Source organism: Oreochromis aureus, linkage group 11 (assembly GCF_013358895.1).
Source record: "Oreochromis aureus strain Israel breed Guangdong linkage group 11, ZZ_aureus, whole genome shotgun sequence".
In the NCBI taxonomy this organism is placed as follows: domain Eukaryota; kingdom Metazoa; phylum Chordata; class Actinopteri; order Cichliformes; family Cichlidae; genus Oreochromis; species Oreochromis aureus.
In genome coordinates, this window is record NC_052952.1 from 30,300,195 (window position 1) to 30,315,848 (window position 15,654).

Here is a 15,654-nt window from a genome sequence, read left to right on the forward strand (position 1 = left end):
GGCAAATGGAACAGTTGTGTTCAAATCAAAAGCAAGCAACATATTTAAAAAAACAAAAAACTTTGGCGCCATGAGCAGGGAGCGGCTGATAGCGATCCAGCAAAACTCAGTGTCTTTTTTTTCTATGGTATATTGTTTTGTTTTGTTTATTGATCCTTTTACCTCAAAGTGTATATACTCCCCTTAGCCCAGTCTTTATATTTATTCTTACTCTTACTATATTTATTGTTGTTCTTTTACACTGAATGGAACTGGAGCCCCATCGTCTCGTCTCTCTATATACTGTACTGTATATAGCACAGATGACAGAGTTTACTATGACTTCGATTACGTGACTTCATTTATGCGGCGCAATTTTTAACTAGGGAAAAAAGTCTCACCTTTTCTTTGAGCTGCTACGAACAAAATGAAAAGTGATGTACTCTGTCCTTACACGAGACAGCAGCAGAAATAATGATTGGTCGTCATTGTTCAGTCAGTTGTGCAACATCACCTTGTAATATACATAGGTAATATGGTGTTCAGTGTTGTTTTGAAGTAAACATACACTGACAATATCATATTGCTTCTTGATGTGGTTAATTTTTTCCAAGTTTCCAATGTCATCTGTTCTGTGAAAATGTGAAAAATAAAATGGAGTAACCTGCTGGAAACTGACAAAACATCTATAAGAATGCACAAACAGACCTAAACAGATCCAAATTTTGTTGTAAGACTCATATATGCACACAACATGCAACAGTTTTGAATATAAAAAAAGTCTTATTTATTTATCAACAACATTTATTTGCTGTAAGATAAATCAGATATAATTAAAATGTTCAAACCAAATATTGGAAAAAATACTGAAACTAATTTAAGGTTTTACAAGTCATGTCAACAAGCATCCAGAGGGAAGTAACTAGTGTGTTTTTGAATTGGGGAAGAGCAATTTAAGTCTTGTGACATGCCTACAGTAAGGAGGACAGGAATGCATTACAAGTAAAGTACTTTTGTCTGACAATAAACAGCATAACAACTACAAGTTGAGTGATAAGAGTGAATTTATCCACAAATAACGGTTACAGGAAACCCAGTTTTTCCTATATGACTGGGTTCATACGTATCAGTGACAGTATTACTATGTTCGGGCACCACAAGCATTAGCAGGGAGACAAACCTGCCTTCAATATTTTACCACCTGCAGTGACTATTTCTGGAATTGTTAATGTACTGTTTCTTACACTTTTGAGGATTTCTTACATCAGGTTAGACTATCAAAGTTATATCACCTGATTCAAATAAATTAAATGTTTTAAAACAAAAAAAAGAAGAAAAGAAATGTGGTGATGCCGTTGCCTCACATATCTGACACTCCCACCACAGTGCAGTGTTTTTCGTTTTTCCACTTTTGTCATCTGAACATATGTTGACAGTCACTATTCCACTGGTCGGATTCCTTTGGCCTCTTCCATCTTTCTCAGGGTCTCATCCCACTGGGTGAACTGCTTGGACAACAGGAACATCTGCCAATCAAAAGGTCAGCTGTCAGTGGGTGGAGCTTTATCTCAGCAACAACTTGTGTATTCTCAATTTCTCCATGACTGACCAAAGTAGCTATAGATATAAAACTTTGGTAGTTTGCTAATTAAGTTTAAGATGTTTTTGATTGATTATTACATTTTGTTTACCCTAAGAATATACTTATGGCCTTGTTCTCATTATCATTGGAATTTAAAAATTAAAGTGTACCATTTTGTTGTATTCTTCAAAAAGCTTCTTAACTTCCTGTGACTGAGCCTCACTTTGGTCCTGTAAAACAAACAGAATAATAATTACACATAAAACCTAGTGAGAGACAAACCCACCGGAGTAGATGGAGAAAGAAAGAAAGGTCTACCTGCTGTTTGATGTGAATCTGTGACAAGCGCTGCAGCTTGGTGGCATGCTCTGGTACATCTGTGAACAAAAACACAAAGACCTGATGAGGTCAAACATGGAATACTACAGTAGGCACATCTATCACCCATTTAAAACAGGCTGAAAACCCTGGCTAAAGTTAGGTAACAAAACTAAGCATAAGATCCCTCCAAAATGATGCCAGGAATTTAAAAACAACAAAACAGACATTGTTTTGTTGGGTATTGATGTGTCTTACAAAGTGAAACTCACCTCTGATGTAGGTGCTGTCCAGCAGTGGCTGCAGGTTGCTGACCTGTTCCAGTAAAGCAGCCTGTGAAAGCAAGAAGTCCTCCTCTGCAAAGAGACAGAGCAAGAAATGGATTCAGCTTCTACTTGTTTACAATATATAATAAATTTAATACCAATACAATTTGCACACATAGCAAACAACATTAAAGTTAATGCCTGTGTATGCCTCAGTAATATTAGTTTTCATTTGAACTTTTAAGAGTTCTTACCTGCAAGGATGAACTCCAGCTTCATGGCATCAGGCACAGTGATGTGGTCTGTGAACTCGGGGTCCAAGTACTTTAAGAGGTCCTCAACTGTACCACAACACCAATGAGCATGATTAAAAGTTCAATAGACTCAGTCTAAAATCCAAATAAAGAAAAAAATTCTGCAAGTACTTTTGGTGTCTTGAAAGTTAAAGGTTGTCACAGAAATTTAGAGCCCTTTCAAGTTTTTAATTTTCAGTAGCCACATTACTAAACACATCAGTTTATAAAGGTATTAGTGATATGCATCTTCATGGTTAAGATGCAAATCACCTGCTGTTTGAAACAGCTTTATCACACAGCATCTTCCGATGTATCTGACTATACTTTATTACACTGAGTAAATAGTATTTGAAGGAAATGAAGGTGAAACACTAAACAAAAAAAATAAATTACTGTATGTATCAGTGTATAATATGAATAACCACATCAGTGTAAAGTAGTTGCTAATTTAGAGTAATGTTAAAAATATATATTCACAAAAATACAACAAGCCAATAATCTAAAGTGTAGGGGCTGAGAGATTGACAGAATGTGTGACTCACTCTTCTTGTGCAGAATCTTTACTCGTTCTCTCTTATTGGCCGTGTTGGTCAGACCGGCCTGAATCCTGGCCAATGAGTCTGCACACTGCAAGGGAAAAAGTTAGTGGTTATCATCCTGATAGCAAGGTTTTTTGTTGTTGTTGTTGTTGTTGTTGCTTTTTGTTTTTTGGTGGTGTGGTATAGGGGAGTATGCTAACACATAAAATACATACAAGAGTCAAGTTTATATGACATTGGGAGATACAGAAGGTACCAACAAAACATAATGGCATTTTAAAACAAATCTTTTCTACTCATGCTTATGAGGACTGGAATCTTATTATCCTAAAAGAAATGTGAGAATTAGCACGATGCAGGCTAAATATATGCTGTCTGTATATTCTGTATATTCCCATACTACATTTAAGGTCTTATTTGGCTTTTTGCAGTACATATTGGATAATGGTCTCCACAGATGACCATTGGAAAGCAGTATTACATCACATGTCACAGGCTGTGCAGCATCAGGACCAGAAAAACCAGGCATTCTCTTCTTCACCTCTCTTGTGCAATGTCTGTTACTTTGGATGGCTAAACCACGGGTATTTAAATTTATCCACCTTTACTACCCCTGCTCTTCCATATGACACCTGTCTCCTTATTCACATACATGCATTCTGTCTTGCTTCTTATGACTTTCATTCTTCCTCTCTCCAGTAGAGGTACATACTACCTTTTGTTTTCCTAAATTTAGAAAGCATTTTAAATCGTATTACTGTTTTTGTCGTTTAGCTTGTTGTAGTGCTGTCTTACAGGAACCCCATTCCTTAGTTTCGTTCCCTCTTATGCTACCTCATGTGTTGAGATGGCAATAATACTCTTAAATCTTTGAATGTAAACTATATTAAGCCTAACAGCACACTGTAACACTATCTCCACCTTTGGAATTACAAAATCTAGTGGAAAACAAACCACCTTCAATGCCTCTTTGTAAGCCAGAGTGTTTTTTCCAGATCACATGATACCCTGCTGAGTCCCCTCGCCTCAAAAAGCATCTCATCACTAGCTAGCCGAGGTTTCTTCGTTTAACCGTGTCAGACTATTGTATTGTTGATTATGCTTAACTTGAACAGACACAAAAGTACAGATCCACAAAAACCAGGTTACAACGTACAGCTTTTTAATGTAAACAGATGAAAGCTAAATAACCAACAGTTATAAAAATAAATGAATTGCTTCTTGATGGGCAGGAAAATAAATTTCTCATATTTGTACTAAACTAAATTGAACAACTAAAACAACTTCTGCCGACATTCTAGTGTAAATTAAAAAAGGGCGTTTACTCACAACCACCGTTAGCTCCGCAAGGCTAACAACTAGCACATATACAGATATACATAATATAAGCGAACCTTTACAGGTTTTCCACTCTTGTTTTTTCTCTCGCCATATATACGACTCTCTAGCGCCCGGAGACGCATTTCCAGGTTATCCATCTCCGTTGTTTTATCCATTCCCGGAGCTGCCGATTGCTCTTGATGAACACAACAGATCCCAAACAGGCGGAGGAGAGCTACGTAGTTCAGAAGGGCCGTCGCGTACTGATGATGCGTCGCCCCCGGTTCTCTTTACCACTCAGCTATTTGGTGGGGGGTGGATGCAAAACCTACAACGCTTTAAAATACTTTAAGCATTTAATATTTGTTTTTAAAATTTTAGTGTCTTTTTCAACGTAAAATTGCAGATCATTTGGTATGTCTCTGTAGTTGATTTAGTAAAGATAGCTGTCGCCAGTGGTCGCTGTTTTGCGGTAAACGGGATATTTTAGCTGTTTTTCCGGTGTCAGCAGGGGAATGACAACATAGGCCCTTTTTCCATTCAATATATCTACAGAACATCGACTAAAAAGTAAGGCTTCCCCATCTCCTTCTCATAGAGTAAGAATTTCTGTCTGTGGGAAATATTATCAGTACCTTTGTAATTGGACTTTAAACATTTCTTTATTATGTTTCCATTGGGTAAGTTAGCCTACTTAGCCCTCGAGCTAACATCAGTTTTTGGTCTACAGCTGCGTAGTTTGACAGTTTTGGAGTTCTTTTGGAAGTCTAAGAGATAGGTCGCTACCTATCACTGAACTGTAACCTAGTAATAACTTCACTGGCAATTTACTTAAGAGATATCCAAGTTACTCAAACCTAAAGTGCGTCAACGTGGTGCTAGCTTAACTTGCACTGGTTATTGAACTGAGGTTCAGCGTTTGTGATGCTGAAAGTTTTGTCAGTGTTTGCTTGTTAGCCATACTCCGATCTTTTGCTGACAGTAGGACGGTTTTATCTCTTCGGAAGCAGGCATCTGTTTGGGGAATTCATTCTTTATGTGCCACTGGGAGCAGCAGCATGGCAGATGACAAGGACGTGTTGAGAGACGTTTGGTTCGGCCGGATACCCACCTGCTTCACTCTGAACCAGGATGAGGTTACTGAGAGAGAAGCCGAGGCTTATTATGTAAGTACAGTTATTCTCATCTAACATGATGCAAAATCTAGGCCTGACTTAACTTTTGTTTTTGGAGATTAATGCTGACGAAGCATGCTTCAAGGAAGTCCTTCAGACAACACAGTCAGTAGGAAGCCTCTTATTTAACTTTTGTAAGGGTGCTTACAGAAAGATACACGGCCCATATTCATAAGCATTCTGAGGATCTACTCAGCAGCAAGGAGTTCTATGAATGATGTAAAACAGTTGTCAAAGCAAAATGAAGGAACTAACTACCTCAGTGTGGAGGTGTAGCTGACCAAGCTGTGGTCTCACCTGAACCGAAAACAATAGTGGAATTGACAAACCTACATAGATTATAGGTGTATGATTCATTGGACAGTGTAAAGTGGTTTAACATATATATATATATGTTAAACCACTTTACACTGTCCAATGAATCATACAAACATAAAAGAAGCAAAAAACCTAACTCAAGGAATCAATCAGTGTTGTATCTATGTATAATAAATTTAGGAAGGAACCTGTTTTAAATTATATAATGTGTTGTTGGAGGAAAACAAATCATTTGTTCACATCACTTTATTTTATATCTATAAATACTGCCAAGGGTAACACATTTTGACAGGCATAAAATAGTATTTTTGCACCAATAAAGTGATTCCCATATAACTATTAGGTGAAAACATGACTTACCTCAGTGTGGCGCACAGGAAAATGGTAGGTAGATGGAAGGCAGAAGAGGAAGTTGTAGACCTAAAACACTATCTGCAGCAGATAAGAAGCATCTGAAATTCACGCCTTTCAGAAATAGAAAAGAAAACAGCAAAGACCTGACACAGTAGAGGTGCATGTCATCTTTCAGTTGGTCTATCTGCTGTTCACTGAAGCCTCATCAGAAATTAGTGGAAGGGTGGCTGTCAAGAAGCCATTCTTAAGGAAGGGAAACTGGGAGAAAAGGATGAGGTATGCTAAATTACACAAGAAATGGACTGAAAACACATATTATGGAGTGATAAATCCAAACTTGAAATCAAACTTTGTCAGTATGTACAGAGGAGGTCAGGAAAGACGTAGAACAGCGTGTATCTGTAAAATGCATTGGAGACTGTCACGGTTTCGGGCTACATTTCTGCCAGGTGTGTTGAGTATCTGGTCAAAATTGCTGGAATTGTGATTGCAGAAAAATGCCATCAGATGTTGGTCCATTAGGAAAGCATCGAGTGGCAATGATCCTAAATAACAAATGCTGTAGAAGGATACCCGAATAGACCAGATATACCAAATACTGATTTTTAGCTTGGTAGAACTGTGGAAACTCAATTCCTTTTCTTATATAATGTATTTCCATGTATGTTTGCACTTTTTTCAATAACTTGCAGCTCCCATTTCCCATTAATCTAAAGAAAATAAAAGAAATGAGGGGTGGCTCATGACTTTTGTATATGTCTGCTGTATCAGTGTTTGTTACAGACTCAGTGGTTTACAAATAAATGAAAAAGGAGACAAAAATCATATAAAATAAAAAAACAAATACAAGTACATATAGATAATTTTCTTACAAAAGATTGTATACCAGTACAGTGGTCCCTCGCTATAACGCGGTTCACTTTTCGGGGGCTCGCTGTTTTACACATTGTGTTCTGCGTCCCGATCGGCTGTAGACCATTGTCAATCAATCTCGTGCCGTGTCTCCTGTACAGTACAGAATGCGTTCAGCTTGTCAAATATACATAAATCTTCTATCGCTAGCAGTGTGACTCTGAAGTGCTGTACTGTATGTTTGTAAGTTTTCTCCCCAACAAACACAACAATGTCGACGAAACGTTTTGCACCGTCAAAGGCACCTGCGGTAGCACCCAAAAGGCAGAGGAAGATGCTAACCATCGCACAAAAAGCTGGACTTCTGGACATGCTAAAGGAAGGTAGAAGTTACCGTATTTTTCGGACCATAAGGCACAGCGGATTATGAGGTGCATTAAGCGAAACAAAACAGTCAGATAAGTCGAACTTTACTCAACTCATCTTGCTTCCTTTACTTCTGTATTATTGATTCATTAATGTTGAGTTCTCTGGCAACTGCTCTATTCCCATGTTCTGGACCTGAAAATAGGGTTTGATCTTTGGTTTCATTCTAATAATGATAATAATAATAATAACAATACTACTACTAATAATATATACTTAATTGATCCCCGTGGGGAAATTACTTTCTCTGCATTTGACCCATTCACTCAGTGAAGCAGTGGGCAGCCACTAAGCAGGCGCCCAGGGAGCAGTGTGTAGGGACGGTACCTTGCTCAGGGGTACCTCAGGGTCCGACAGCGACCACTCTACCTACTGTGCTATCCCTGCCCCTATAATACTGGACTTACTTTTCTTCAAAAGGTTGAACTCTGAGAGTGTTTAAACAAGAGAGAAAAGTGTAAAAATGTTCATGCCTGTCTGAGAAAACTGTATAAAGTGTGTAGTGAGGGGGGTTTACAGCTTTAAAACATCTATAATAATTGTAAAAAATAAAGTTGGCTACTTCGCGGATTTCACCTATCGTGGGTTATTTTTAGAACGTAACTCCTGCGATAAACGAGGGACCACTGTATCTCAACAACTGGGATTGTTACCCTATTTAGTAAACTTGTTAAACCCACAATAATCTAACTTTCAGAAGCTTTTAGGCTGCAAAAAAGTGCCTACACAAGAGTTCTTAATGCATTGCCTCCAACTGCAAAAAAACCATTTCATTTGCACTAAGTTATCAGTTCTTCTTTTAATTATATAATTCCAGATGAAAGTACTTGGACTGCATATTTGCAGCATCTGGACCTAGCATGATGCATACAATTTAATAAGGTGTAATTTGCTCCACCTTTGAAAGAAATCTGTTTTACCTCCTTACTGTCAGTCAAACACTTTGATGTGTAAAAATATATTAAACCTCAGTCTCATTTATTACTTTTTAAATATTTTCATTGCATGGTTGACACAAAATCTCAAAGCACACCTGGACTTCCCTCAAGGAACACGATTGCACTTGAACTGCACACCAATCGCTGATCTAATGTAATGGACATTTCAGTTGAATAAATGAGCTTATATACAATATTTACACAATATTTGGAATCACAAACCAGTCTGTGCAGAAGTGCAATGACATTCCTATAATTTTTGCTTGTGTGTATACACCGTTCTGGGATATTTTGTAAGTTACTCTGTTTATCTGTTTATCTTAAGGAAAATAAATAATGAGCTTTTAAAACTTACACCAGCAACACCATGGTAATTTAAATGAAGTGTGTAATAGTTTGAGACTGTGAAAATGCTGTAAACGATAATGAGATCACTGACATTAACAAATCAAAGTAATTACTGCTACACTATAACTCCATTTTATGGTTTCTGACACTTCTGATACTACTATTTCCACCTTGTCTCAATCAGCTGCTGTACAGCCTGTAAGAAAAAAAAAAGATAAAATTGCTCTGCTGTTTAAAGGCATCCAGCAGCTACTGGAAGTTTGTCAAGTGGAGTGTTTTCTTGCATCAAACTAACTACATTGATTGATGTGAGTTAATCAGCACACCATGAATATCAATATGCCAGCTTCGGTTTGTGTTTATGGTTCTTTTATGCAGTCTTTAGTGATAATTGGATCTTCTCAAATTAAAAAAGCAAACAAAAAACAAACAAACCCAAGCCAATTAATTAACTCGAATATGTAAACTGAGAATTTGTTCCTCACTTGGAGGGGAAATGGTAGTTCTACACTTTGTCTTTCTACCATTTCCTTCTCTGTTGATGAGCCTCCTTTTAAAAGTCCTCCTGTCCACTGCTAACATTTTTTTTCACATTAAGAGCTCTTTCTAGGGCTGTGGTGCTGTGTTAAAAACTTTTACCTCTGTCAGGATTTATTTTTAGGGTAGAGTATATCGCAGTTATCACTAGTAGCTACTCTTAAGTCCTAAGAAGTCCTGTGAATACAGGCCATAGATTATGCAAATTTTTGTTTACAAGTCCCCCCCCCACCCACAAATTCTTTTAAACTCATGTTCAGGCTCGGATCGCTTGGAACCCCAGCTGAGCAGGTGCTATTTTAGTATTTGGTACCAGAAACTATGACCTAATGGAAAACCGTGGTGAGCTGATCTTAGTAGGTACTAATAGAAAAGGGGGTTTAGACTTCAAGGGCTTTATTGGTGGTTTCAAGACGGAGTTGTCATATAAAGTCTCTTGCTTTTGACCTCAACCCACACATGACCAACTTGTACTTCAAGTCTCAGGGTATCCATGTAAATTAAGTGTTAAGAGTCTTTGATTGTGGTTGATTCTAGTGAATTGAGGGATTGTGATCTAACAGCAGCTACTATGTAGTTGCCGTAGCTATGCCACATAGCTCACATGCGCCAAAAACATTTATGACATGACGCTACAGTTACTCTACAGATTGTCGTCTGCAATTTTTCAGGGATTTTGTTTAGTCTTGATATGTGACATATATGATATGTCACAGTAAATGGAAAAAATAACAAAATAATTCATTCAGTTGTTTATAGGTGTCTTTAATTCATAACTGTGTTAGTATATTTTCCTCATCTGTAATATTGGATGTTGATACACAAAGAACCAAGCAGAGACACAATATATCTGCTCATTATGTCAAAAAATGTGCACTTTCTAAATTTAACCCACGGCTACCGTGTAGTTCAGAGTAACAGACTGTCCCTTATTAATGCACCTCTTCCTCTGTTCTCTTGACTTTATCAGCTGCTGTTACCCAGGGTGAGCTACCTGACTCTGGTCACAGACAAGGTGAAAAAACACTTCCTCAAAGTGATGAGAGCAGAGGATGTGGAGGAGATGTGGTTCGAGTACGAAGGAACGCCACTCAAATGGTGAGAATAACTGCTGTTGTTTGAACTGATTTCAATCAGTGGATCAATGGAGTTTTACTTTTCCAGTCATGAGATGGTGGTTTGGCATTCTGCTTATCATGTTTAAAGTTTGTTGCTGTCATGATTCTTTTTATAGAAATGTCTACTGATGAAATGCCTTTTGGCTGATCCAGTTAGTTTATTGTCCTACTTTATAAGACTGAGACCATATTAAAGGTAGCAGTATTATCTGGAAACTGGGTTGGGGTTTAATGTTATATTTAGGCATCATCTTGAAAATAAATTTAGTCAAATCTCTTCATTGGGAATAAATAATCTATTTGATGTAATTGCACTTTGTTTTGCTGCCTTGTGTAAACATATATGTTCTCTAAAGCGTTGCGCGGTCAGGACTATGTATTCACGCCACTATCAACTTAATCATTCAGGAACAGCACAGAAGCTTTTGCCAGTATTTGCATTTCTTTTCTGCCTACTGACTGCTAAAATCAGAGCCAGTTATAAAGATGGAATTACAGCATGTAGCCACAAGATGTCAGTAGTGCAACACAAATGATCAGCCTATTTCACAGGCTAAGTAATAGTAAATCACTAAATAAAAAAGTAGTCATTAATTACTTGTTGTCATATAGAAAAGTAATTTTAGCCTTTTAACCATTATGATAACCAGTATGATTAGCTTATGAGTGCAAACATGAAATGCATGCATTATTATAGGCCAGGGGTCTGCAACCTTTTACACCCAAAGAGCCATTTGGACCCGGTTTCCACGCAAAAGAAAACACTGGGAGCCGCAAATACTTTTTGACATCTAAAATGAAGATAACACTGTATATATTGTTTTTTATCTTTATGCTTTGTGTGAACAACTAAGGTGTGCTGCTTATGAAATCCATTAAGTGCAACAGAGAAAATTAAATTATATTTATGTAATCAACACATTTTAAACTCTTAAAGAAATATAACAAAAGGAAAGACACCCAGCTGAACTAAAATGATCCATGTAGCAAACAAAAACTGTTGTCAGCCGCCACCCTTATATCACCTTTGGGCTGTTGGAGCCTTGACCTGACTCTTAAAAAATAATTGGAAAAAAGCACTATGCTGCTGAAAAATGAAAAATAGATATAATTCTGCCTAAATATGTATTTTACCTGGTTAATGCGTGCGGCGGGGCGTGGTTTGCAGCGCTGCTGCAGGGGAGGCGGACGCACCTGAGCGACACCCGCAATCACGCCTCGCTGCCTTTACGTCTGCGCTATCTGTGCTGTTGTGTTGTTGGTGGTGTATGTCGGGCTGTGAGCTGAAAAGCTACAGCCGGCTGTATGCGTACAGCAACCGTGTGTGAAAAGTGCTCAATAAAGAGATGCTCAAAAGCATGCTCATGGAAACATCGTCGGGTCTGCCGTGATTTGTTTACAATGGGACTTCTGCTCCTGAACCTCTGCGCACAGAGTCCGCAAATCGGGGCTATACGAAGTCAGTTTACGCAGGACTGTAAGCTGTCATCTGTCAGGCGTGAACGGTGTTTGTCTTTTAACATAGTTCACGGTGGAGAACAGCTGCTGACATAATGTGGATCCGAAGATCCATAATTGGCCTACCTGGGGTTGAAAGTCTCGATAAATGCACGGCAAGCGTTTGGGGGTACACCTTCCGCGAGTGTGACTCTTATTTTGAGCGATGAAAAAAATAATAGAATATAATTTTATTTTTATACTTCAATATCACAATAATCTTCCAATTTAGAACTACGAGTTAAAAAGAACTAACATAAATAAAATACACTTCAGCTAAATACTTCTAATTTATTTTCCCAAACCAGGCGGAGCCGCAATATAAGGACTAAAGAGCCGCATGCGGCTCCGGAGCCGCAGGTTGCCGACCCCTGTTATAGGCTCTGATGAAGAAAAGCCTCTTCATTTCTGAAACATCGAAGCATGTTAGGATTCCTTTTCTAAACATTGGAAGTTAGGATTAAAACTGTTATGATTATGTGTTATGGTTAAACTTACAAAACCACTGCGCAAAAAAAAAAAATGTTACATGGGATTATGTGAAACAAAGTCATGATAAAATGATCTACGTAAAGATGTGACTAGACTAAAGTAAGTTGGATCTCTAGTATAACTCACCAGCTGAAAGGCTTCTACAGGGGCCTGGATTCGAGTCAGTCCTAGGCCACCTCCAGTGTGTTTTCCTCCCAGTCTCTCTCCCTACTTCCTGTCTACTCTGCTGTCTACAGGTGATGCAACTGATCAGCTTAAACGTTTCCAAGCCCAAAGATAGGGGTAAAACTAGTTTCTTGGCTTTGGGAACAAATATTCCCTCTGATGCTGAACACAAACATTCAACAAGTTTTTCTCTTGTACCATAATTTTGTTTTTGCATTTCATGGATACAGGCACTATCCGATTGGAGTCTTGTTTGACCTCCATGCTTCTAACAGCGTCTTACCCTGGAGCATCACTGTGCACTTTAAGGTAATAGCTGATCACAAGTTTATTGTTTTGATAAGTCTTAGCGCTCCTATCAAATTTGTTTCTAGAAGCATGAAGTTCTGTTAAACCTCTTACTTGCTCAGCTACAAATACAATACAAAATATTAAAAATAAATATACAACAAAATATTGAAATAGTGATGAAAGAAGAGGATTACTGTGGTTGGTGAACCAAAGCAGAGACAAAAAGACTGTGAGTTAATTGCCAGTTAATTGTTTTGCTTTGTCTGAAGATATGAAATAAAAATGCTCTGAGAACATGTTTTCCTGTTTCTTGTGGTATCCCCATCATCGAGCTTTAAATATTTTTGCCATGTTTATATGTCAGAATTTTCCAGATCGGGACCTGCTCCACTGCCCATCCAGCTCTGTGATAGAGGCTCACTTCATGTCCAGCATCAAGGAGGCCGACGCCCTGAAGCACAAGAGCCAAGTTGTCAATGACATGCAGAAGAAAGACCACAAACAGCTGTGGATGGGCTTGCAGAACGGTGAGACACACGCACATGCCCATTTCAGGGTGTGGCGTTGACATGCACACAAAGAATACATCCAAACAGATTGGCAGATGATCATGATACACAAACAAACCAAAGAGAGGGACGGTCTGAGTTTGGAAACTTCTTTCCAAACACCCACCACTCTGTGTTTCCACACCATCATTCCAAACAGATTAGTCTCCTACCGGCTTTATAGAACAGTCGAAGCTTGTGTTGGGAGAGGTGTCAGGGAGAACTGGATGCCTCTGATTTGTGGTTTGTTATAAAACTTGTGCTCGTCTTTGAATCGCAACCCAGTGTGCAACATGATGTGCCTGGAATGTCTGCTGGTCAAGCTGATTAAAATGGTAACTATAAACACTTCAACCACCAGGGATGCAGCCGCCCTTTGGATCAGTCAGCAGCAAATGTGTCATCTTGGTTTTCTGTATAATTACTTACTTCTTAGTTATTATTAGAGCACACAAATGTTATTCCAGACCAGTCACGCTTATATCTAAATGTCTAAAGTGGAATTTATAGTCCTGCAAATGTGTCCGTCTGTCTACACGTTTCCATTTCGAGAGGGTGGGGAGAGGGATTTATACCGACTGCTGGCGCAGTCCTGTGCAGTCCTCCGAAATGCTACATCTACATCGCTGGAAGTAGATGACATATACTTCTCCCAGATGCCGGCTGGTTGATAGTGGACCGAAACTACAGCAGAGTTCACCAGGAAAAGAAGAACTGCCAAAAAAAAAAAAACCCTTAAAGATCAAAAAATCCAGGATGAAAAGCACAGAAAGTGGCTGAAGTGAGCACTTCTCGTCGTTGTCAACACTCAGTTTCAGTTCTTTGTATGTTATAACTTCACTCTTCTCCATGGCTGGCTGACATGGAGAAGAGTGTTTTTGGCTGATGGAGCAAAAACAGTAAAGCAAGAGTGACCCACAGACTGGTTGTGCTTTTCCCCTGCCTCCATTTGACAACAGAGATCACTGCAGGCACACGGGGTATCCCTGGACTGGGGCAAACAGCGAACACACCACCCATCCTGAACAATAAATTCTGCTTAAAGTAGCAAAAGCCATTTATATGAATATTATTACAAGTAAGTCTGCGACTAACGGTTCTTTTGGTTAGTTTGCATAGTCTATGGATGTGAAAATTGTTAATGCCTATCTCTCAGATAGTTTGTTTATAGTTGTTATTAGCCCATAACTGTCAAAACTGCACACTGTGCATGTGGCATTTGTAAGAGTCGAACAGGTTTGCAGAAAAACCCAAGGGCTTCAAACCCGCAAAACTTCAGCTGCTTGTCTCTCTCCCACTTTCCCCTGAAACTCGTGGTGTGAAAAGAACAAAATCTCACAATTTATTACAAAAAAAGCAAATAAAAGTTTATTTAGAAGACTCTTTAAAAGATAAGGTTATGAACTTCTTTTTTTAACCGAGGGTTTTGTTTGAAACTGCATTTAACAGAGAAAAAGCAAGTCCTTTTAACCTATCCAAAAAGAAGGAGTTGGCCCCAGACGTGAAAGTGAAAGATGAAACTTAATCTGAACTAAAACTTTCACATCCAAAACAGATCAGAAACAGAGAGGGCTCAAACTTTCATCCAGGAGAGAGAAAAAACAGAATGTTCATGTGAAAGTAAGGCAGGGATGCAGGTGGGGGTTTGACATTAGCACATGCTGTGTGGAAACATTTTGATGGTGAAAGATCACACTGTACCTAAAAGACTAAATTCCTGTGTTGCTTTGACAGTTGGCCCGAGTAACACTGACACTAAATTTCAGTTTTAGTGACGCGTCTCTATCTTTTACTGTAACCTCCATGTGAAGGCGCTGAGGTGTTTGAAAACTGGTGTTTCTCAGAGTTAAAGAACAATTTTCATTCTCATTCTAGCACATGTCTTAGGCTAGGCATATATTAAATTCAGTTCAGTTCAGTTTAAGTTACACCCACTCTGAACAACAGTGCTTTATATTGCACCCCGCCCCCCAAAACATACAATATTAAACCCTTTAAAAAAAACAACCTAAACCAGCCATTCCCAAAGTGAAGAGTGCTGTGGCTCACTTAAAAACCAGAAAATCTTCATCTTAAATTTTCGCCCACACTTTGAGAATCATTGCTCTAAGCATTTGGGGACATTAAAAGGAAGAACTGTCTGTTAAGTAGAAGAGACTACCAGCAGCACCAACCCAGCCCACTAGCAACCCAGGACCTGTTAGTACTGTTGCTGCAGTGATCTGAAGATGTTTGAGAACAGCTTTCTGAGACAGATGTTTCTCATTTTAATAGTATTGCGTATATTTAAGGCTA

The 15,654-nt window shown here is 38.6% G+C and overlaps 2 protein-coding genes across 4 annotated transcripts in view; one reads left to right on the top strand and one right to left on the bottom strand.

Annotated features, from left to right (window-relative positions):
- Positions 1-765: 765 nt before the first annotated feature.
- Positions 766-4,554, bottom strand: dctn3 (dynactin 3 (p22)). Its single transcript, XM_031756724.2, has 7 exons — positions 4,375-4,554; positions 2,984-3,068; positions 2,400-2,486; positions 2,152-2,235; positions 1,880-1,938; positions 1,732-1,791; positions 766-1,505 (listed from the first exon to the last, which is right to left on the bottom strand). Exons 1-7 carry the CDS (start codon positions 4,474-4,476, stop codon positions 1,419-1,421), a joined length of 564 nt encoding a protein of 187 aa, XP_031612584.1. The 5' UTR covers positions 4,477-4,554; the 3' UTR covers positions 766-1,418.
- A 53-nt stretch (positions 4,555-4,607) lies between these two features.
- Positions 4,608-15,654, top strand: part of atg5 (ATG5 autophagy related 5 homolog (S. cerevisiae)) — a 47,721-nt gene continuing 36,674 nt past the window's right edge. Inside the window, exons 1-5 of one of the 3 annotated variants that reach the window (XM_031756717.2) lie at positions 4,608-4,870; positions 5,308-5,466; positions 10,219-10,346; positions 12,751-12,829; positions 13,176-13,338. In XM_031756717.2, coding sequence (XP_031612577.1) covers positions 5,359-5,466; positions 10,219-10,346; positions 12,751-12,829; positions 13,176-13,338 — 478 coding nt within the window. In that variant the 5' untranslated portion in view covers positions 4,608-4,870; positions 5,308-5,358. The remainder of the gene's footprint in view (positions 4,871-5,307; positions 5,467-10,218; positions 10,347-12,750; positions 12,830-13,175; positions 13,339-15,654) is intronic. The other 2 variants (XM_031756716.2, XM_031756715.2) reach the window with 2 other exon arrangements.

Bases quoted from the DNA above. Each gene is read 5' to 3' on its own strand.
- dctn3 (XM_031756724.2), bottom strand. From the start codon at position 4,476: ATGGATAAAACAACGGAGATGGATAACCTGGAAATGCGTCTCCGGGCG. The intron at 3,069-4,374 runs GTTCGCTTATAT...TTTCCCTTGCAG, and splicing joins AGAGTGGAAAACCTGTAAAG to TGTGCAGACTCATTGGCCAG. The intron at 1,792-1,879 runs GTAGACCTTTCT...TTTGTTTTACAG, and splicing joins AGATTCACATCAAACAGCAG to GACCAAAGTGAGGCTCAGTC.